Source organism: Nicotiana tomentosiformis, chromosome 9 (assembly GCF_000390325.3).
Source record: "Nicotiana tomentosiformis chromosome 9, ASM39032v3, whole genome shotgun sequence".
Classification (NCBI taxonomy): Eukaryota; Viridiplantae; Streptophyta; class Magnoliopsida; order Solanales; family Solanaceae; genus Nicotiana; species Nicotiana tomentosiformis.
The window spans coordinates 47,395,137-47,414,054 of NC_090820.1; the positions used below are offsets into that span (position 1 = coordinate 47,395,137).

The 18,918-nt window shown below is 39.6% G+C and overlaps 1 protein-coding gene and 1 long non-coding RNA gene across 2 annotated transcripts; one reads left to right on the forward strand and one right to left on the reverse strand.

Annotated features, from left to right (window-relative positions):
- Positions 1-288: 288 nt before the first annotated feature.
- LOC104100351 (vicilin Jug r 2.0101) lies at positions 289-4,886 on the reverse strand. Its single transcript, XM_009607564.4, has 6 exons — positions 4,451-4,886; positions 4,171-4,346; positions 1,718-1,798; positions 1,341-1,598; positions 902-1,178; positions 289-734 (listed from the first exon to the last, which is right to left on the reverse strand). Exons 1-6 carry the CDS (start codon positions 4,776-4,778, stop codon positions 532-534), a joined length of 1,323 nt encoding a protein of 440 aa, XP_009605859.1. The 5' UTR covers positions 4,779-4,886; the 3' UTR covers positions 289-531.
- On the forward strand, positions 2,017-3,933 carry LOC104100348 (uncharacterized). Its single transcript, XR_687224.4, has 2 exons — positions 2,017-2,567; positions 3,662-3,933. It is a non-coding gene; the product is annotated as an uncharacterized lncRNA (long non-coding RNA).
- Positions 4,887-18,918: the final 14,032 nt, after the last annotated feature.

An 18,918-nucleotide genomic window follows, 5' to 3' on the forward strand; every position in this document is an offset into this window, starting at 1 on the left:
TGGGAGAATATGCTAACTTTTGGGATAAAAAAGGAGAAGCCATGTTCTGTACTTTAAAGTTGCTCCCATTTAATAATCACTTTATATTTTCAGTGTCCATTTGCGGTGACTTGTTACTTAATTACTTACGATAATCATATTAATTCCATTTTCCCACATTTTTAGTAGGCTACATTTCTAACTTTAAATCTCTAAGTCCTTGAAGATTTTGGGATAAGAATGAGATTAAATGCAATTTTCTTCACAGAAAGAAGAGGATACGAGGAACTCAGCACAAGGTTCTCTATCTTCTGTTTAAAAAGGAGGAACTTTATTTATGTTACAAAAGTTACATTGCACTTGAGAAGATATTAGAAGACGCCAATAACGCTATGCCACAGAAGACGCCCATTTATTTTAAGTACGCAGATAGTACATCTACTCTTGGACCCATTTTCTTATTTACTCACAAAGCTCTCACTTCATTCTTGCTGCCTCGTGCTAAGGGGGCGGATTTACCTTAGGCCAAAGGTGCCTCGTGCTGTCTACAACTTAAAAAACGAAGTCCAAACTTGAAGAAACATATTGTCGTTCCCTTGTTGCTTCTTCCCTCATCTGTTGCTGTCGCTGCTCTGGTCCTGCCACAAAATAGGACTGATCTTGCTTCTGCAAGATTTCTTCCACCTCACTTGCTGGCATGTTGAATGACACTTCTTTTGCTTCTCTGTCTATATTTCTCCATATGCTTTGTCGACCTTAAATTTCAAACCAGCCAAGAATATAAAAAAGAGAGTTTAATTCTGTACAATGATAGTGTAAATAATTACACGCAATTATTTATAGAAAGTGGAATTAGTACCATGAAAAATAAGATGTTCCAACTATGTCAAGTAATAAAGAAATGAGGAAAGTAATACCATACCTGCAAGGAAGTTCATTCTGTTGTTATGAGCATTGAATCCAATACCAACCATTCTGAGATCTGAATCCCCGGTGGCTACAACGGTAATAGGATGGCCTGCACGAATTATCAGAACATCACCAACTGATAGAGAACCTTGGACTTTCTGGTAGTGGCGCCCCTGTCTCTGGCTTTGGCTACCAAGATGAGGGCATGCCATTTCAAAGCGCCCATTTCCTTCTACAACCATGACAAACCATGTTGTCCTTGTACAGTATACTGGTAATAACATTCCACCCTGCAAAATTAATTCTAGAACGTTCAAAATTAAGGTTCGGCTATATAAATCTTCATCGTCCATATCGCTCCATTCAGTATATGTCCATGGGATGTTAGTGTTTGGAAGCAAAATCCAATGTGAGGTCATCTCTGAAATTATTTAAATTGAAAAGTCGCTTACTTGGTTTATGTTCATGATACCAGCAGCAGCATCCAAATCCCTCAACTGTTCGAATCTCTCTGGGGTTGCCTCAAAGTACTGTCCAAATCTGTTTCCAAGTAATGGGCGTTCATTCAATAGATTGAAAGGACCTCTAGTTTGTTGCTTAGTGGAGCGTGAAGCGTGTTCGCTTATTGCTCTAATTTGCTCTTCAGAGGCTTTGACAAATATTCCCTTTCTTTGTTGTCCAAATAGCCCCTCTATCGTGTCCCTTGGGATCTAATGAATTATAAGAGCAAATACAATTTACAAGTAATTAAGATTGCAAGTAACGTGAATCAAAACACTGAATTAAAGAGAAGTAATTCTTTTGCTGAATTAAGCAGCAGCTGGCTTACATTGAAAGCAGTCTCCAGAATCTCACTGCTGAAAGCTCTGTAGAAGGATTCTGGATTTTCACCTCCACCACTAAAATATTCCTGAATTCAGATATTATATTAGTATCCAAAAACATCTTACACTACCATGTCCCAAATTGTCGGTATTTTGTATGAAGTCTCATTTCACCAAATTTGCAGGTCAAGAATAGAAATATTAAACAATTATAAAAATATTCCCTCCCAAATTTAAAAGGTTGAATAAAATAACCTCCCAGGGGAGAGACAAAATTTTGGGACCTATTATCTTCAATTCTACTCCCTCCAATCCAAAAGAATGACACTCTCTCTTTATTAGATCCTTTCCAAAAAAGGAACACATTTCAAAATTTAAACAAATTTAATTTAAATTTCTATTCTACCGTTCATGCAAGCTTATAATCACACGAATATTAAAATTACAAATTATAAAAAAAAATTATTTATATTATGACTTAATACCATATATTTCAAAAATCTTCATCTATATAATGACCGACGAACTGGGCCTTGGCCCACGAAACTAATTAAGTTAATAAGACAAATATTATAACAAAGTAACAAACAAACAAAAAGGGAAAAAGAAAGAAAGAGAAAGAGGCGGTGAGAGAGGGAACAAAAGAGGCGGTCTATGAAGGTTTATAAAAGAAGAAGAAAAACTAGCTTTATTTGCTGGTTTCATCGTGAAGTTGGCAGCAACTCTCCAAGAAAAAGAAAAAGAAAGAATATTAAGGAAAGAATAGCAAGAACCAGAAACCTAGAAGCAAAATCTAAGGCTAACGCTCCCGGCAAACACCTAAATTCCTTACTCTGTTATTGCTCCTTCATTCAGGTGTGTATGAAAAAAATATTTACCCATCAATCGATCTTTTCTTTTTCTAGGAGTAATACGTAATAGCTGAAACTTACAAAGTCAATTATGAAAATGGGGAAACTTCAACTTTGGGGCAAAGTAATCGGGTAGCAAATTATCAGGAAGCAAATAAGAGAAAAGATATTCTTTTCCAGAATAGAATAAAGACCGCAAGTCCTTTTGAAGATGGCTAGGAATAAATAAATTGATGCACACACCAGCCGAATATAAACTTTTCCGAGTATGAAGCACAATTTTTATAACCTGCTATTAAAGAATGTTGAAATTATTTTTAGAACAAAAATTTAGGTAGGAATGCTAGAGTTGCCACTCAAACTATTTGTACAGAGAAGTGACTTGGTGCAATAGTTGAAGTGGGAAGCAACTTGAAGTTGTTCGGCAATAGTATTGCGAGTGATGACTCTTTCATAGTTGATTTTCAACTATAGACTAGTTTCTTGCATCAAAAATATTTGACAAAAGTTTATTTACTTGCATATGGACAAGCAATAGTATAATTTGGTATGTTGATATATGCCAAATGATGCTTTAATACATGATGTCTTTTACAATTAATATGCTTTGGAGTTAATTTATTTATGATTTCTTCTCCTTATTTTGGATTTAATTCTTGATAGAAGAAGTATAAAAATATACTGTGCTATAAAGGAAATGGCTTTGAGAATCAACTTGGCCAGATCGCCGTTATCTAACGTCGGGATCGTTAGACCTGGTGCACCTGGTATGATAGACCGGTGTATATCACACTTATGCGCTCTAGAAGGGAACCTAGCTGACGGGGTTGTCATACGGCCATGGTAGACCCATGGTGATTCTAGCTTAAGTATCTCTCATTTTAAAGAGATTATAGAAAAATATAATTATGAGCATGTTTTCACTCCCTTGATTTATCATTTCATACATGAATTATTGTGTTGGGTTAATAAACTATTGTTGAAGATCTTATGAGATACATGATTTCTTATATATGCTTGTTCCAAATAATTGCTATGGTTGACATTATTACTCTCAATCGGTCCCGTGTTTCTTCTTTTCTTTTTTCCATACCACAGATAATATAGCTGAAGCTGACACTTCGATCAGGTATAGTGATTGACAGAGCTGACCATAGATCCCGTAAGCCTCGCACTTGCTTCGCGTGGGTTGTCATTTTGCTTAGAATTTTTGGCATGTTGTTGGTATAAGTCCTAGAGTTCTGGTCCTTAAGTCGGTCTTGGACTTATATTTTGGCTTGCGTAGTAATAGAGTAGCTTGAGACGTGTAAAGTTGATGTTGAATCATGTGGCTTTGTGTTGTTGATATTTTTTTTAGACTTTGTACTTTACTGTTATTGTAGTTATGGTGTGTCGAGTTTGGGTTTGCTGACACGTTTAAAGTTTTGGATTGCTACCGGTACAGAGGAGACTCTTGCCGGTTTTTTGACATGAAACCGAAAGAGTTAGTGGTCTTAGACCCACTTAGCGCCGGTCATGACCCTCGTCCGGTCGTGACAATCTACCTCTAAACTCCGTGTTAGATCAAATTAAGCCATATCAATTGAAATAGGAGGGACTATGGTTACCTGAAATTGGCCAGGAATATTAACGGTCTTGGCTAGCACGTAAACAAAGAACCTTTCATTGTTATTCCTGTTGATCATGTAGATTGTTGAACCAGCATTCACTCTGATTACATCTCCATTTTCCAAGTTGAAGGAGTTCTTCTCTTCTTGTTCCGCTATACTTATTGTTCCTCTTCCTGAAAAGAAAGAAAAACAATTACTCCGTACGTAGTAATTCACAGAGTTCGCCTAGTCGTTTTAGTATGAACCATGAGCAAATATACAAGCAAAAGGGACTTACCTCTAACAACAAAAAGTATGATTTCAGCATCACAGTGATGAGGAAACATGAAAGACAGAGGTTCAAATTCAAGGACTGCAACTCCATACTTCTCAAGTCCTCCAAGAAGTTCAGATCTTTCAGTGAATTTCTCAAGGACTCGAAATTCACCATGTTTTGATTTAAATCGAGATCTGAACCTCTGTGACTCAAATAAGTAGGGATTGTTCTCTTCTTCATCACATTGAGAATAAAGAAAGATTGAGAGGATCAAGAAGAAGAGAAATAAGAGCTTTGGTTTAGTGAAAATTGCCATAGTTATGAATATTGAACTGTGATGGAAGCTCATTCGGAAGTTTTGATGAAGAGATCTTTGATTTAGTGGGGGAATTTTTGATGAGTTTGAAACTCTGCAAGCATGCAGGTTGACAAGTGTTGAATTCAACACTAACGAGGAGAGGTGTTAACTGTGATAAGGCTGGTCCATGTTACGTGGGGTACAGTGTAAGGACAAATTTGTAAAGGATAAGATTTATAGCATGTTTGAACAAGCTTTTTTTTGAGATAAAAGTATTTTTTTTGGTCAATTTTTTTCTTCTTAAAATTAAGGTGTTTACAGCAAAAACAGCAACAACATATCCAATATTATCTCACACCGTAAAATTTAGGGAGGGTAGTGTATACGCAGACCTTACCCATACCTTGTGAGGATAGAGAGGGTGTTTCCAATAGACCCTCGGCTTAGGAAAGTATAAGCACCACATTAATAAAAATATAGATAAGAAGGGACAGTACCAAAAAACCATATAAAAATAGAAGAAAAATAACAATACAGTAATGTGATAACAATGGAAGAAAATAATGGTTAGTCATAAAAACCTACTACCAACAGAAAGCAAGACTGCGTGCCAATACTACTGTTATGAACACTCTAGACTACCTACTCTACTACCCTAATCCTCGACCTCCATACCTTCTTATCAAGGGTCATGTTCTCGGTCAGCTGAAGCTACGTCATGTTTTGCCTAATCACCTTTCCCCACCTTTTCTTTGGCCTACCTCTACCTCTCCGTAGGCCCTCCAATGTCAGCCTCTCACACCTCATAACCGGGGCGTCTGTGCTCCTCCTCACATGACCAAATCACCTAAGCCACGCTTCCCGTATCTTGTCCTCAATAGGGCCCACACCTACCTTGTCGTGATTAACCTCATTTTTTATCCTATCTAACCTGGTGTGATTGCACATCTATCTCAACATCCTCATCTATGCTACCTTCATCTTCTGGACATAAGCGATCTTGACTGGCCAACACTCAACCCCATAAAATATCGTTGGACCACCACTCTGTAGAACTTACCCTTATGTTTCGGTGGCACCTTCTTGTCACACAAAACACCGGAAGCGAGTCTCTATTTCATCCATCCCTCCCCAATACGATGTGTGACATCTTCATCAATCTCCCCATCCCCCTGAATAATAGACCCAAGGTACTTAAAACTCCCTCTCCTAGGGATGACCTGCGAGTCCAGCCTCACTTCCCCTTCCCCTCCTTGAGTCTCGCCACTGAACTTACACTCCAAGTATTCTGTCTTGGTCTTGCTCAACTTGAAACTTTTAGATTCTAAGATCTCCCTCCATACCTCTAATTGCGCGTTCACACCGTCTCGCGACTCGTCAATAAATACAATATCATCTGCAAATAGCATGCACTACGACACTTCCCCTTAGATTTTGCGCGTCAGTACGTCCATCTCCAGAGTAAACAAAAAATAGCTGAGTGTCGACCCCTGATGCAACCCCATCATAACCGGAAAATGATCTGAATCCCCACCCACCGTCCTCACTCGGGTCTTTACTCCATCATACATGTCCTTAATCAACCTAAGGTAGGCAACAGGAACACCTCTAGCCTCCAAACATCTCCATAAAACCTCTATCGGGACTTTATCGTACGCCTTTCCCAAGTCGATGAACACCATATGCAAGTCCTTCTTTCTCTCCATATACTGCTCCATTAATCTTCTAACAAGGTGGATGGTTTCTGTAGTCGAACGCCCCGACATAAACCCAAACTGGTTCTCGGAAACAGACACACTCCTCCTCACCCTTAGCTCTACCACTCTCTCTCAGACTTTCACAGTATGGCTAAGCAACTTGATACCCCGAAAGTTATTGCAATTTTAGATATCACCCTTGTTCTTGTATACAGCAACCATCATGCTCCACCTTCACTCTTCTGGCATCTTGTTCGTTCTAAAGTTTGAACAAGTTTTTTTGAAGCAAACGTGTGTGTTTTTGTCAAAAGTTTTTTTTTAATTAAGGTGTTTGACAAAGCTTTTGAAAGGAAAAAGTGCTTTTGATAAGAAGCAAAAACAGTTTTTGAGAAGCAGAAAAAAATAGTTTCTCTCCAAAAAGTACTTTTTTGAAAAACACTTTAAAAAAATACATTTATAAGCACTTTTTAAGAGTTTGGTTATACATTAATTGTTATTCAAAAGTGTTTTTCAAACTAAGTAGTCAAACACAAATTGTTTCTCACCAAAAGAATTTTTTTTAAAAACACTTCTCAAAATAGGCTAATTTTAGAGGTTTGGCCAAATAGGCTATTAACCTATTGACATAATTGGATACATGTGGCGAGTAAATAAATAGTAGTATTTAATTCGTCTCAATTTAGGTAATATTTTTTTTATGTTATATTTTTTTATTTAAAATAATACTTTTCTTTAATGAATGAGTTTGCGGTCACACAAATACTTATATAGTACTCCCTCCTTTTCAATTTAGATGGGTAGTTTGACTCGACACGAAATTTAAGAAATAAAAAAGACTTTTGAAACGTGTGGTCTTAAAAGCTTAAGGGGTTTTTTGTGAGGTCATGACATTTGTGTGATTATAAAAGTTTCTCATTAAAGGTAAAATGGATAAAATGAAGAATTTAAAGTTGAATTATTTTCAAATTTAGATATGTATCATTTATTTTGAAATAGACTAAAAATGAAAGTAACTCATCTAATTTGAAACGGAGGGAATAATTGTTTTAGACCATAATATCTAAAGTTTTTTTTTTCCTTTTCAAACTCCAGAGATTGAAATTGGGAGGGAGGGGAACAATACAAACTACTGATGCTATTGCTCATTATACCCTTTGTTCGATTCTTTGTACCGCATTCAGCCAAGATAGCATTAAATGGGTGGGTGCGTGCGGAGAATTAAAGAACTAATTGTCTTTTCTTTCTTGCTATATTCAAGTTTTAACTCACTAATCTTTATCGTTAGTGACGGATTTAAACTAGAACAAAATAAATATGATAGAAATATGTAGTTTGACTTGGTACAAAGTTTAAGAAGATTTTTTTTTTTTAAACTTGTGATCTTAAAAGTTTAAGGGATAAAAGTTTTGTGGGCCATGACATTTGCGTGGTTATAAAACTTCTCATTAAGGGTAAATGGTAAAATGAAGAATTTAAAGTTGAATTATATCCAAATTTAGAAATGTTTCATTTATTTAGGAACATACTAAAAAGGGTACCTCATCTAATTTGAAACGGGGAGTATATGTTTTGCATTTGACGCTAATCTAACAATAGACACTACTAAAAAATTGTCAAAAAGCTTCTAGAAAAACTGACCGAAATCGGTTGGAATTGAACAAAAACCGACCGATTTCCGACCGTTTTCAATTCGTTGAAAAAACGATGGTTGCTAACGGCTATCGACCGCATACGGTCGTGTTTTCGACGATAATTTTCAACGCACTTTGACCAAATATTCTAACATAAAATAAACTTACCGACCAAATTCGGTCGGTATTCTTAAAAATAATTAAAAATTATTTTTAAAATTAGCGACCAACTTCGGTCGGAATTTTAATTATTCATTTTTTAAAAATTGTTCAATTCCGACCGAAATCGGTCGGAATTATTAAAATATTTAAAATTTAAAATCAAAAATTCTGACCGAAGTTGGTCGGTATTATTAAAATATTTAATATTTAAAATCAAAAATTTCGACCTAAGTCGGTCGATAAATTTAAATTTCTGGGAAATCAATTGAACATTTTCGACCGACTTCGGTCGGTAGGCGGTCGATTTTCTAGGTAAGCTTTTGGTAAAATACTGTTGTTTTATAGTTGCACCACGTGCCAACAACCAATCATCTATAATGGCAGTATTACGAGCATGTTTGGACATAAGAAAAATTTTACTTTTTTTCGAAATTTTTTAACTTTTTTCCGAAATTAGTGTTTGGCCATAAATTTTCCAATTTTCACTTAAAGATAGATTTTGGAATTTTTCAAAAATTTGAAAAACTCAAAAACGCTATTTTTTAAAATTTTCACTTATATCACTCACAAAACTTAAAAAATAACCCATTCATGTCCAAACACATCTCTAGTTTTCAAATACCATTTTCACTTGGAAATTATTTTCACTTTTTTCCGAAATTTTACAATTCTTATGTCCAAACACCCACTACATTGCTGCCATTCAACCAATAACAACATCAACAACAACAACAAGAACAACAATAACAACAACAATAACAACTATCAAAACTATATTAATAAAATATCATCTCCATCTCCACTAAACTATATTAACAAAATATCATACCCAACAACAAAACATTTCAATGAGTGTTTTGTACTACACCATCTCCATCTCCACTACTAGAACCTTCATCGCCGGCATGGTTCGAAGGATCATGACAAAAAGGAGACACATATGGGGAAGGCTCACGAGACCGGGGAATGGGGAAAGCACCACTAGCAAGAAGGTTGGCCAGCTGACCTTGAAGGACATTAAATTGTTGGTCCCTCTTTTCTAGCTGAACTTGAAGGGTATAAAATTGTTTATCTCTCTTATGTTCTCTAGCCTTTGTCTCTTCAAGCTCTGCCGTCAGCTTTGTGATCTTCTTCTCCATTGACGAGAGAGTCGACTTATCAATTGCCTCGCTCTGGGAGGAAGTCCCTAAACTTTGCAATCCAGCCCTTTAGCGCCGAAATGATCTCTCTAGAAGGTCGTACGCTATCCCTTTTTTAGGACCACCGACAACATCCAACCATATCTTTTGCGATTCTTTGTCTGAAAGAGGTGGTCGCTCACCTTGTTTATTCGGGGGCAAGCTGTGAGTGTACACCTCCACATTAGTCTTGTAGCGACCCTTTATTTAGAAGATAGAAAATTATTAATTATATAATATTATAAACACTAATTTCAAGTTATAGTAGTTATGAAACTTACATATGTAGTCTTCGCCCGGTCCTCGACCCATCTAGTTGGATCTGTCGGTGCCTTCTTCTTCCGGATATGAGTCTCCATGAAGAACTCATCATGAGTCATCTTCCTCCCATATTTTATTTCCTACAAATATAATAAAACATGTTAACTAAATTAAAATATATAAATATAGTTCAATAAAAATAGAATTAAATATTTTAAGGAATTACCAGTAGTCTCCTCGTACTCCCCATGCTCCTTGCACCCACACAGTGCAAGGAGCCACCCTTCTCAAATGCTTGGGCCTTCTTTCTCTGTTCACTCCTCTTCTCGAATTTCTCAGTAGTCCACTGCCTCAGAAGATTCTCACATATGTGCGGTAGAACCCATGAAGACTTCTTTCTCTTCTTCTGAGCAGAACAAAAGGAATCAAATAGTCTCTTACGACATTTGAACTCAAAATTTGCAAGAATGGCACTGTTATGCCGGTCCTCCCAAGCACACTTAGTCTGCAAATGAAGTGTGTAACGTTAGATGAAATTATTGTTAATATAATGTTTAAATAGATAAGAATTATATTAAAATCTTAAATTGGTTGAAAATTCACTCCATAAGCTCCGGTGAAAATTCACTCCAAGTCGCATAGGGTGCATCATACAATCGGCCAAGAGCTTCAATGATTATCTTTGTAGTCTGATGACTTGGTATGAACCTGCAACATAACAATTACATTAAATAAACAAGACTAGCTATTATAATTCAACAAAAACAAAGAAGTAATAAATAAATCTTACCCATTTCCCTCAGGCCTGATGATCATCCTATGATAACGATCATACCGCACTTCCTCTAGATCATCATCCTCCGATGAATCTGAAGCGTGCGTAGAAGGGGAGGCATCTAGCTCAACGCTACTATCCCGAAGGCGAAGTCTAGAAATGCTAGGAGACGAACTAGGTGGAGAGGGATACGGGGTCGCTGATGAAGATGGATGCGATCTAGACCCCTGTTGCGATCTAGATCCCTACTGCGATCTAGACCCCTACTGCGATCCAGACTCCAGACCCTGTCACAACTCCATCATACCACAACTGTTTTAGCTCATCAATCAGAGGTTGCAAACATACATCAATCAAACTCTTTGGATTGCGGGAACTGGGAATAATACAATTTAAGAAAATATATGGGATAATCATACACATTTCAGGCGAAAGATAATACGACGTAATAAAGGCTAGTCATCATGAATATGGTGTTGCAGAAATAGAAAATTGCGTGAAACCATCAGCACACAAACCCAACAGAACATTCATCGATTCACTAGCATAATCCTGATATGTTCTACCAAAATACTTCCAAGCTTCCCCATTTGAAGGATGACACATAACACCAGGAGACCTTCTATTTTCATAGTGCCATCTCATATGAGGAGTGGAACTCATCGATGAGTACAACCTCTTTAATCTAGGAATAAGAGGTAAATAATGCATCGACTTCACAACAACCTTCTTCTTGCTGGAAACCCGCTTAAAACAAGGTTTTTCACAAAATTTATAACTTTCTAAATCTGCATCACCCTTATAATACAACATGCAACCATCTTCACAACAATCAATTCTCATAGACAAGAGTCCTAACTTAGAAACAAATCTTTTAGCCTTATAGAAATCTTCAGGTATATTGAAAGTTGGGTCAACTAGTTCACTCAAAAGGCCAATGAAAGAATCTATTCCCGCTTGAGAAATATTGGTATCTGATTTGATACTTAATAATATTATTGCAACAGACAACTGAGAGTGCATACTACCTTAACTTAGTGGACGACTAGCGGCCTCTAACTGTTCATAAAAATGTTTTTCCTCTTCGTTAGGAGCTTGTTCAACACTTTCATGGGGTTCAAACTCGAAGTGCATCCAAAAAGAATCTGCAACCATTTTATGGTATATAGGATGTTGAACGTTATTCCCCACCGACCTACTACTTTTACCAACAACTATGTTATGAAATACACCATCACTACCATTAACCTCTCCATGACTAGTCCACACAAAATAATTATCCATAAATCCTTTTTATTAAGATGAGTCTTAACATCCTTCGATTAAAAAGAATGCAAACACTTGCACTTCACACAAGGACACCTAATCATCCCTCCGATCAGAAATGGTTCAAGTGATTGTAACGACCCGACCGGTCATTTTGAGAGTAATAGCTCAGATCCCCTATTTCAGCTTCTCCCATATTTATTTATGCTATTGTGACTTGCCGGGAGGTTTCGTGTTGGGTTTTGGAGTGTTTTGGGACACTTGGACCCTAAATGGAGGTTTAAGCCTTAGGATTTGGATTGTTGTAGGAACTGTGTGAAGATGACTCTAGAATGAAATTCTGTCGGTTTCGTTAGCCCCACTAGGTGATTTTGGACTTAGAGGAGTGTCCGGATTGTGTTTTGGAGGTCCGTAGCTTATTTAGGCTTGAAATGGCAAAAATCGAATTTTTAGAGATTTTGACCGGTAGTGGACTTTTTGATATCGGGGTTGGATTCTGATTCCGAAAGTTGGAGTAGGTCCATAGTGTTGAATATGACTTGTGTACAAAATTTGAGGTCAATAGGACGTGGTTTGGTTTGTTTCGGCATCAGTTGTCGAATTTGAAAGTTTCAAATTTCTTTAAGTTTGAATTGGAGGGTGATTCGTGATTTTAGCGCTATTTGATGGCTCGACTAAGTTCGCAAGGTGTTTTAGGACTTGTAGGTGTGATTGGTTGACGTCCAAGGGGCCTCGGGTGTGTTTCAGATGCTCAACGGATCATTTTGGTCTTTGGAAAGATAGCAGATTTTTCTAATTTTTTTGTTGCATAAGTTTGTTCTTCGCGTTTGCGAAGAAGAGCTCGCATTCGCGAAGGCGTGGCCAGTGTAAGCATCAAAAAAGCGAGGAGTAGGACGCGTTCACATAGAGGAAAAATGGAACAATCGGGACCCCAAGGATTTGTTCTACGCGTTCGCGTAGAGGAGAACGCGCTCGCGAAGTGTCTGGCAGGTGAAGCTACGCGTTCGCGAGAGGACTCTCACGTTCGCGAAAGAGGAATTTTGATAAGTGGATTTTTGTTCTACGCGAATGCGAGGAGATGGCTGCATTCGTGAAGAAGGATTTCCTGGGCAGTACTTAAACATTCCTAAACAGGGGGTTTTGCCATTTTATCAAAAACTTGAGTTGGGAGCTCGGATTTGGACGAGATTTTGAGGGAGTTTCAGAGATATAGATTGGGTAATGATTCTACACTCCAGTTTGGTTGTATTCCACTAATCTATAATTAATTTCCTTTTAAATTTCAGATTTTGTGGTTGAAATTGGGAGGAAAATTGAAGAACTTCTTTAACAAAGATTTCGAGTTTTGTAAGGGGATTTGCGGTCAGATTTGAGTAATTTTTATATGGTTAGACTCGTGAATGAATGAGTGTTCGTATTTTATGACTTTTACCCGATTTCGAGAAGTGGGCCCGGGTCGACTTTTTAGGACGAATTTCGGAATTTTTATTAAAATCTTAATTTCATTAATTAAATTAGTCTATTATAGTTGTATTTATGATATGTAATTATTTTGGCTAGATTTGGTCCATTCGGAGTCGGATATTCGTGGTAAAGGCATTTTGACCGATTGATTGAGCTTGGTTCGAGGTAAATGGCTTGCCTAACTTTATGTGGGGGAAATACCCTTAAGATTTAGAACTATTGTGATATGTGAGAGCCTTGCACGTGAAGTGAAGAGTACGTATACGGGCTAGTTGTGGAAAAACCCGATTTTCTTACTGAGCAGCAACCTGTTTTCCTTTTATTTTGAGTTACACCATTTTAATGAGTATTAATCTATTTTTATTCTTAATTGAGTTATTCCAATATGTGTAGCTATCTTTTTTAGTCTAATACAACATGTCTACGTGTCTTAATTGCTTATGTGAACTCTGTGCAGCATGCTTAGTTAATTTCCTGCTTCTTCCCTGACTGGTACTTAGTATAAAACGTAAGATTTCATGATGTAGTTGTATATCTATTTTCGCTGCATATTTACTTTGGGACTATGGAACGGTATTCTGGGAGATCCCCATGTACTACATATTTACTTTGGGACTACAGAACGGTATTTCGGGAGATCCCCCCTGCACATTTACATTTGGGACTATGAGACGGTATCTCGGAAGATCCCCTGTTGTTATCTCTGTGTATTGAGCTGTTACCTTATATGAATTCTTTCTTGTTAAATTTCAGTCTTTATTTTACTGCGATATTTCATTTTTGCCTTGCTTTATTATCATATTCCAGTAGGGCCCGGACCTGACCTCGTCACTACTCTACCGAGGTTAGGCTTGACACTTACTGGGTACCGATTGTGGTGTATTCATGCTACTCTTTTGCATATGTTTTTCGTGTGCAAATCCAGGTGCTCCTTATCAACCGCACTATCAATGAGTCGGGACAGCTTTGGAGACTTCAAGGTATATCTGCCGTATCCGCAGACCTCTGAGTCCCCTTCTACTCTTCTCCACGTCCATTATCATCTGTTTTTTTATTTTGTTAGACTTTGATGTATAGAGGTACTAAATTTTTCCTTCTGTAGTTTGTGATTTACGATTTTTTGAGTTTTTGGATTGTTGTGTATTTTTGAATAGTTGGTTAAATTTATATTTTTATTTCATTATTCCTCAAAATGTTAGGCTTACCTAGTTATAGAGACTAGGTGTCATCACGACGTCACACATAGGGGAAATTGGGTCATGACAAGTTGGTATCAGAGCTCTAGGTTCATATGTGTCGTGAGTTACAAGCCGGTTTATTAGAGTGTCGCGGATCGGTATGGAGTCCTCTGTACTTATATTCGAGAGGCTGTGGAACTGTTAGGAAAACTTCACTACTTTGATTCCTTGTCGTGCGAAAATTGTTGACTTCAAAAACTCTAAACTACTGTATTCCATTCTCTCAAAGAAGGTGAGGACACGTACAAGCGGATCTGAAGACTAGGCACACGTGCCCCTGCTAGAGCCGCGAGAGGCTGGGGCCAGTGTAGAAGCCGAGGACGTCCACTTGTTGCAGCCAGAGCACCCGCACGAGCTGCTACAGAGGAGCCCTCAGTAGCTCCAGCTGGAGGGCAGACACCTGAGGCACATGTTCCTACACCAGCCCTCCAGGAGACTCTAGCTCAGTTTCTGAGCATGTTCAGCACCTTAGCTCAGGCTGGTTTGATTCCACTTGCTCTTGCCACATCTCAGGCCGGGGGAGGAGCACAGACTCCCGTTGCCGATACTCTAGAGCAGCGGGTTCAGGTCGACTAGGTTTCAGAGATTGTACCAATGCAACCGGTAGCTCCAGCTCAACCCGAGGTTAGGGCAGCAACTTCTGAGGTGGACCAGCTCAGACTTGAGAGGTACAAGAAGTACCACCAACCTACCTTCAATGGATTGGCTACAGATAATGCTCAGGGTTTTTGGGAGGAGTGTCATCGTATTCTCCATACTATGGGCATAGCGGATACGAGCGGGGTTTCTTTTATGACATTCCAGCTTAAAGAAGCAGCCTATCAGTGGTGGCGTGCTTATGAGTTGAGTAGTCCGGCTGAGACAGCTTCACTTATATGGACTCAGTTCTCATACATGTTTTTGAGAGAGTATGTCCCTCAGAGCCTCAGGGACTCATGGCGCACGGAGTTTGAGCAGGTGCGCTAGGGTGCTATGACTGTGTCAGAGTATGCAATTCGCTTAAGTGATTTGGCCCGACATGCACCGGCCTTGGTTGCCACAGTTCGAGAGAGGGTTCGACGGTTTATTGAGGGACTTTACCCCAGTTGGAGATGGATATTTCTTATCAGCAGGTTATGAGTATCGCCAAGAGATTGGAGGGCATGCTTGCCTGGGATAGAGAGGAGAGGGAGGCCAAGAGGTCTCGAGAGACTGGTTCTTATTCTGGTGCTCGTGCCCAAGCAACTTTCCATGGTAGGGGTTATGTGAGTCGCACTGTCCATTCAGTTCTTCCAGCCGCCAGTGGTATTCCGGTCCCTTCTAGGCCCCAAGAGCCTTATTATGCACCGCCAGTATCTAGTGTGCCTCCTGCCCGGGATGTTCGTAGCGGCCAGTCCAACATATCTAGCCAGAGCCAGTCACAGCAGCCACGCACTCCCATAGCTTGTTTTGAGTGTGGAGACACTCGCCATATGGTGAGGGATTGCCTTATATTTAGGAGGGGTGCACCTATAGAGACTTCTCAGCCACAACGTCATTACAACACTAGCTGCCACCCCACCTGCTCAGCCAGCTCGAGGTGGAGGTCGGGGAGGTAGAGGTCGCCCTAGAGGGGGAGGCCAGGCAAGATATTATGCCCTTCCTGCTAGTACAGAGGCAGTTGCTTCTGATTTTGTCATTATAGGTATTATTCCAATCTTTCATAGAGATGCGTTAGTATTATTTGACCCCAGGCTCTACATATTCCTATGTGTCCTCTTATTTTGCCCCATATTTGGGCGTATCACGGGATTCTTTGAGTTCCCCTGTTTATGTGTCTACTCTTGTGGGAGATTCTCTTTTTGTGGACCACGTGTATCGGTTGTGTTTGATTGCTCTTAGTGGTTTTGAGACCAGAGCCGACTTATTATTGCTCAGCATGGTAGATTTTGATGTTATCTTGGGCATGGACTGGTTGTCGCCCCATTATGCTATTCTTGATTGTCATGCCAAAACTGTGATGCTGGCTATGCCAGGTTTACCGCGATTAGATTGGAGAGGTACCTTAGAGTATACTCCCAGCAGAGTTATTTCATTTTTTAAAGCTCAACGAATGGTTGAGAAGTGGTGTGACGCGTATCTTGCTTATGTGAGAGATGTCAGGATTGATACCCCTGCAATTGAGTTAGTCCCAGTAGTGAGGGAATTTCCAGCTAATCTTCCGGGCATGCCGCCCGACAGAGATATTGATTGGCATTCATTTGTTACCGGGCACTCATCCCATCTCTATTCCTCCATATCGTATGGCTCCTTCTGAATTGAAGGAGTAGTTACAGGAATTGCTTGATAAGGGCTTCATTCGGCTCAGTGTGTCACTTGGGTTGCTCCTGTCTTATTTGTGAAGAAGAAGGATGGTTCGATGCAGATGTGTATTTATTACCGCCAGTTGAACAATTACAGGGTGCTAGAGTGTTTTCCAAGATTGACTTACGTTCAAGATATCATCAGTTGAAGATTCGGGAGCTAGATATCCCGAAGACTGCTTTCAGGACCAGATATGGTTACTATGAGTTTTTTGTTATGTCTTTCGGGATGACCAATGCCCCAACAACTTTTATGCACTTGATGCATAGTGTGTTCCGACCTTATCTTGATTCATTCGTCATTGTGTTTATTGATAAGATTCTGGTGTACTTTCGGACTCGGGAAGATCATGAGCAGCACCTGAGGACTACACTTCAGACCTTGAGAGAAAAGAAGTTATATGCAAAATTTTCAAAGTGTGAGTTTTGGCTAGACTCAGTGGCATTATTGGGTCATAGAGTATCGAGTGAGGGTATCCAGGTGGATCCGTAGAAGATTCAAGCAGTGCATAGTTGGCCCAGACCGTCCTCAGCTACGGAGATCTGGAGTTTTCTTGGTTTGGCGGGGTATTACCGTCGATTTGTAAAAGGTTTCTCATCTATTGTAGCACCTATGATTAGGCTGACCCAGAAGGGTGCTACGTTCAGGTGGACAGAGGAATATGGGGAGAACTTTCAGAAGCTCAAGACAGCTTTGACTACAGCCCCAATATTGGTATTGCCTATAGGTTCGGGGTCTTATATTGTATATTGTGATGCATCGCAGATTGGTCTCGGTGCGGTGTTGATGCAGGACCGTAGGGTGATTGCCTACGTGTCCAGACAGTTGAAGGTACATGAAAAGAACTATCTTGTCCACGACCTTGAGCTAGCATCCATTGTTCATGCCTTGAATATTTAGAGGCACTATTTGTACGGTGTCCCTTGTGAGATTTATACTGATCATAGGAGTTTGCAGCATCTGTTCAAGCAGAACGATCTTAATTTGCATCAGAGGAGGTGGTTAGAGTTGCTTAAGGATTATGACATCACCATTTTGTACCATCCTAGAAAGGACAATGTGGTGGCCGATGCTTTGAGTCACCGGGTAGAGAATTTTGGGAGTTTAGCATATCTACCAGCAGCATGGATGCCATTGGTTTTGGATGTTCAGGCCTTAGCCAACCAGTTTGTGAAATTAGATATTTCTGAGCCGAGTCGAGTATTGGCTTGTGTGGTCTCTCGGTCTTCTCTTTATGATCGTATCAGGGAGAGTCAGTATGATGACCCCCATATGCTTGTCCTTAAGGACACGGTCCAGCACGCTGATGCTAAGGAGGTCAATATTGGGGATGATGATGCATTGAGGATGCAAGGCAGGCTATGTATGCCTAATGTTGACGGTTTGCGTGCGTTGATTCTCCAGGAGGCTCACAGTTCACGGTAATATATTCATCCAGGTGCCGCAAAAATGTATCAGGACTTGAGACAGCATTACTAGTGGAGGGGAATGAAGAAGGACATAGTAGAATATGTAGCTCGGTGTCTAAATTGCCAACAGGTAAAGTATGAGCATCAGCGGCCAGGTGGATTGCTTTAGAAGTTGGAGATTCCGGAATGGAAATGGGAGCGGATCACTATCGATTTTGTTGTCGGACTCCCACGGACACAGCGGAGGTTTGATGCAATTTGGGTGATTGTGGATAGGTTGACCAAGTCGGCTCATTTCATTCCTGTGATGACTACCTATTCTTCCGAGCAGCTAGCTCGAATCTACATCCGTGAGATCGTCAGGATTCATGGCGTACCAGTATCTATCATCTCTGACCGGGGTACGCAGTTTACATCACGGTTTTGGAGAGCTGTATAGCATGAGTTGGGTACTCGGGTTGAATTAAGCACATCATTTCACCCTCAGACGGACAGACAGTCCGAGCGCACTATTCAGATACTGGAGGATATGCTCCGCGCTTGTGTGATATATTTTGGGGGTGCTTGGGACCAGTTCTTGCCACTTACGGATGGCACCATATGAGGCTCTTTATGGTAGGCGGTGTCGGTCCCCAGTGGGTTGGTTCGAGTCGGGCGAGGCTAGATTATTGGGTAATTACTTGGTTCAGGATGCCTTGGAAAGGGTTAAGGTGATTCAGGATAGACTTCATACATCCCAGTCCAAACAGAAGAGTTACGCGGACCGAAAGGTTCGCGACGCTGAATAC

Coding starts and splice junctions, on each gene's coding strand:
- LOC104100351 (XM_009607564.4), bottom strand. CDS start 4,778: ATGAGCTTCCATCACAGTTCAATATTCATAACTATGGCAATTTTCACT. Junction 1,799..4,170: donor ATATTCCTGGCCAATTTCAG/GTAACCATAGTC, acceptor ATCTGAATTCAG/GAATATTTTAGTGGTGGAGG. Junction 1,599..1,717: donor TTCTGGAGACTGCTTTCAAT/GTAAGCCAGCTG, acceptor ATAATTCATTAG/ATCCCAAGGGACACGATAGA.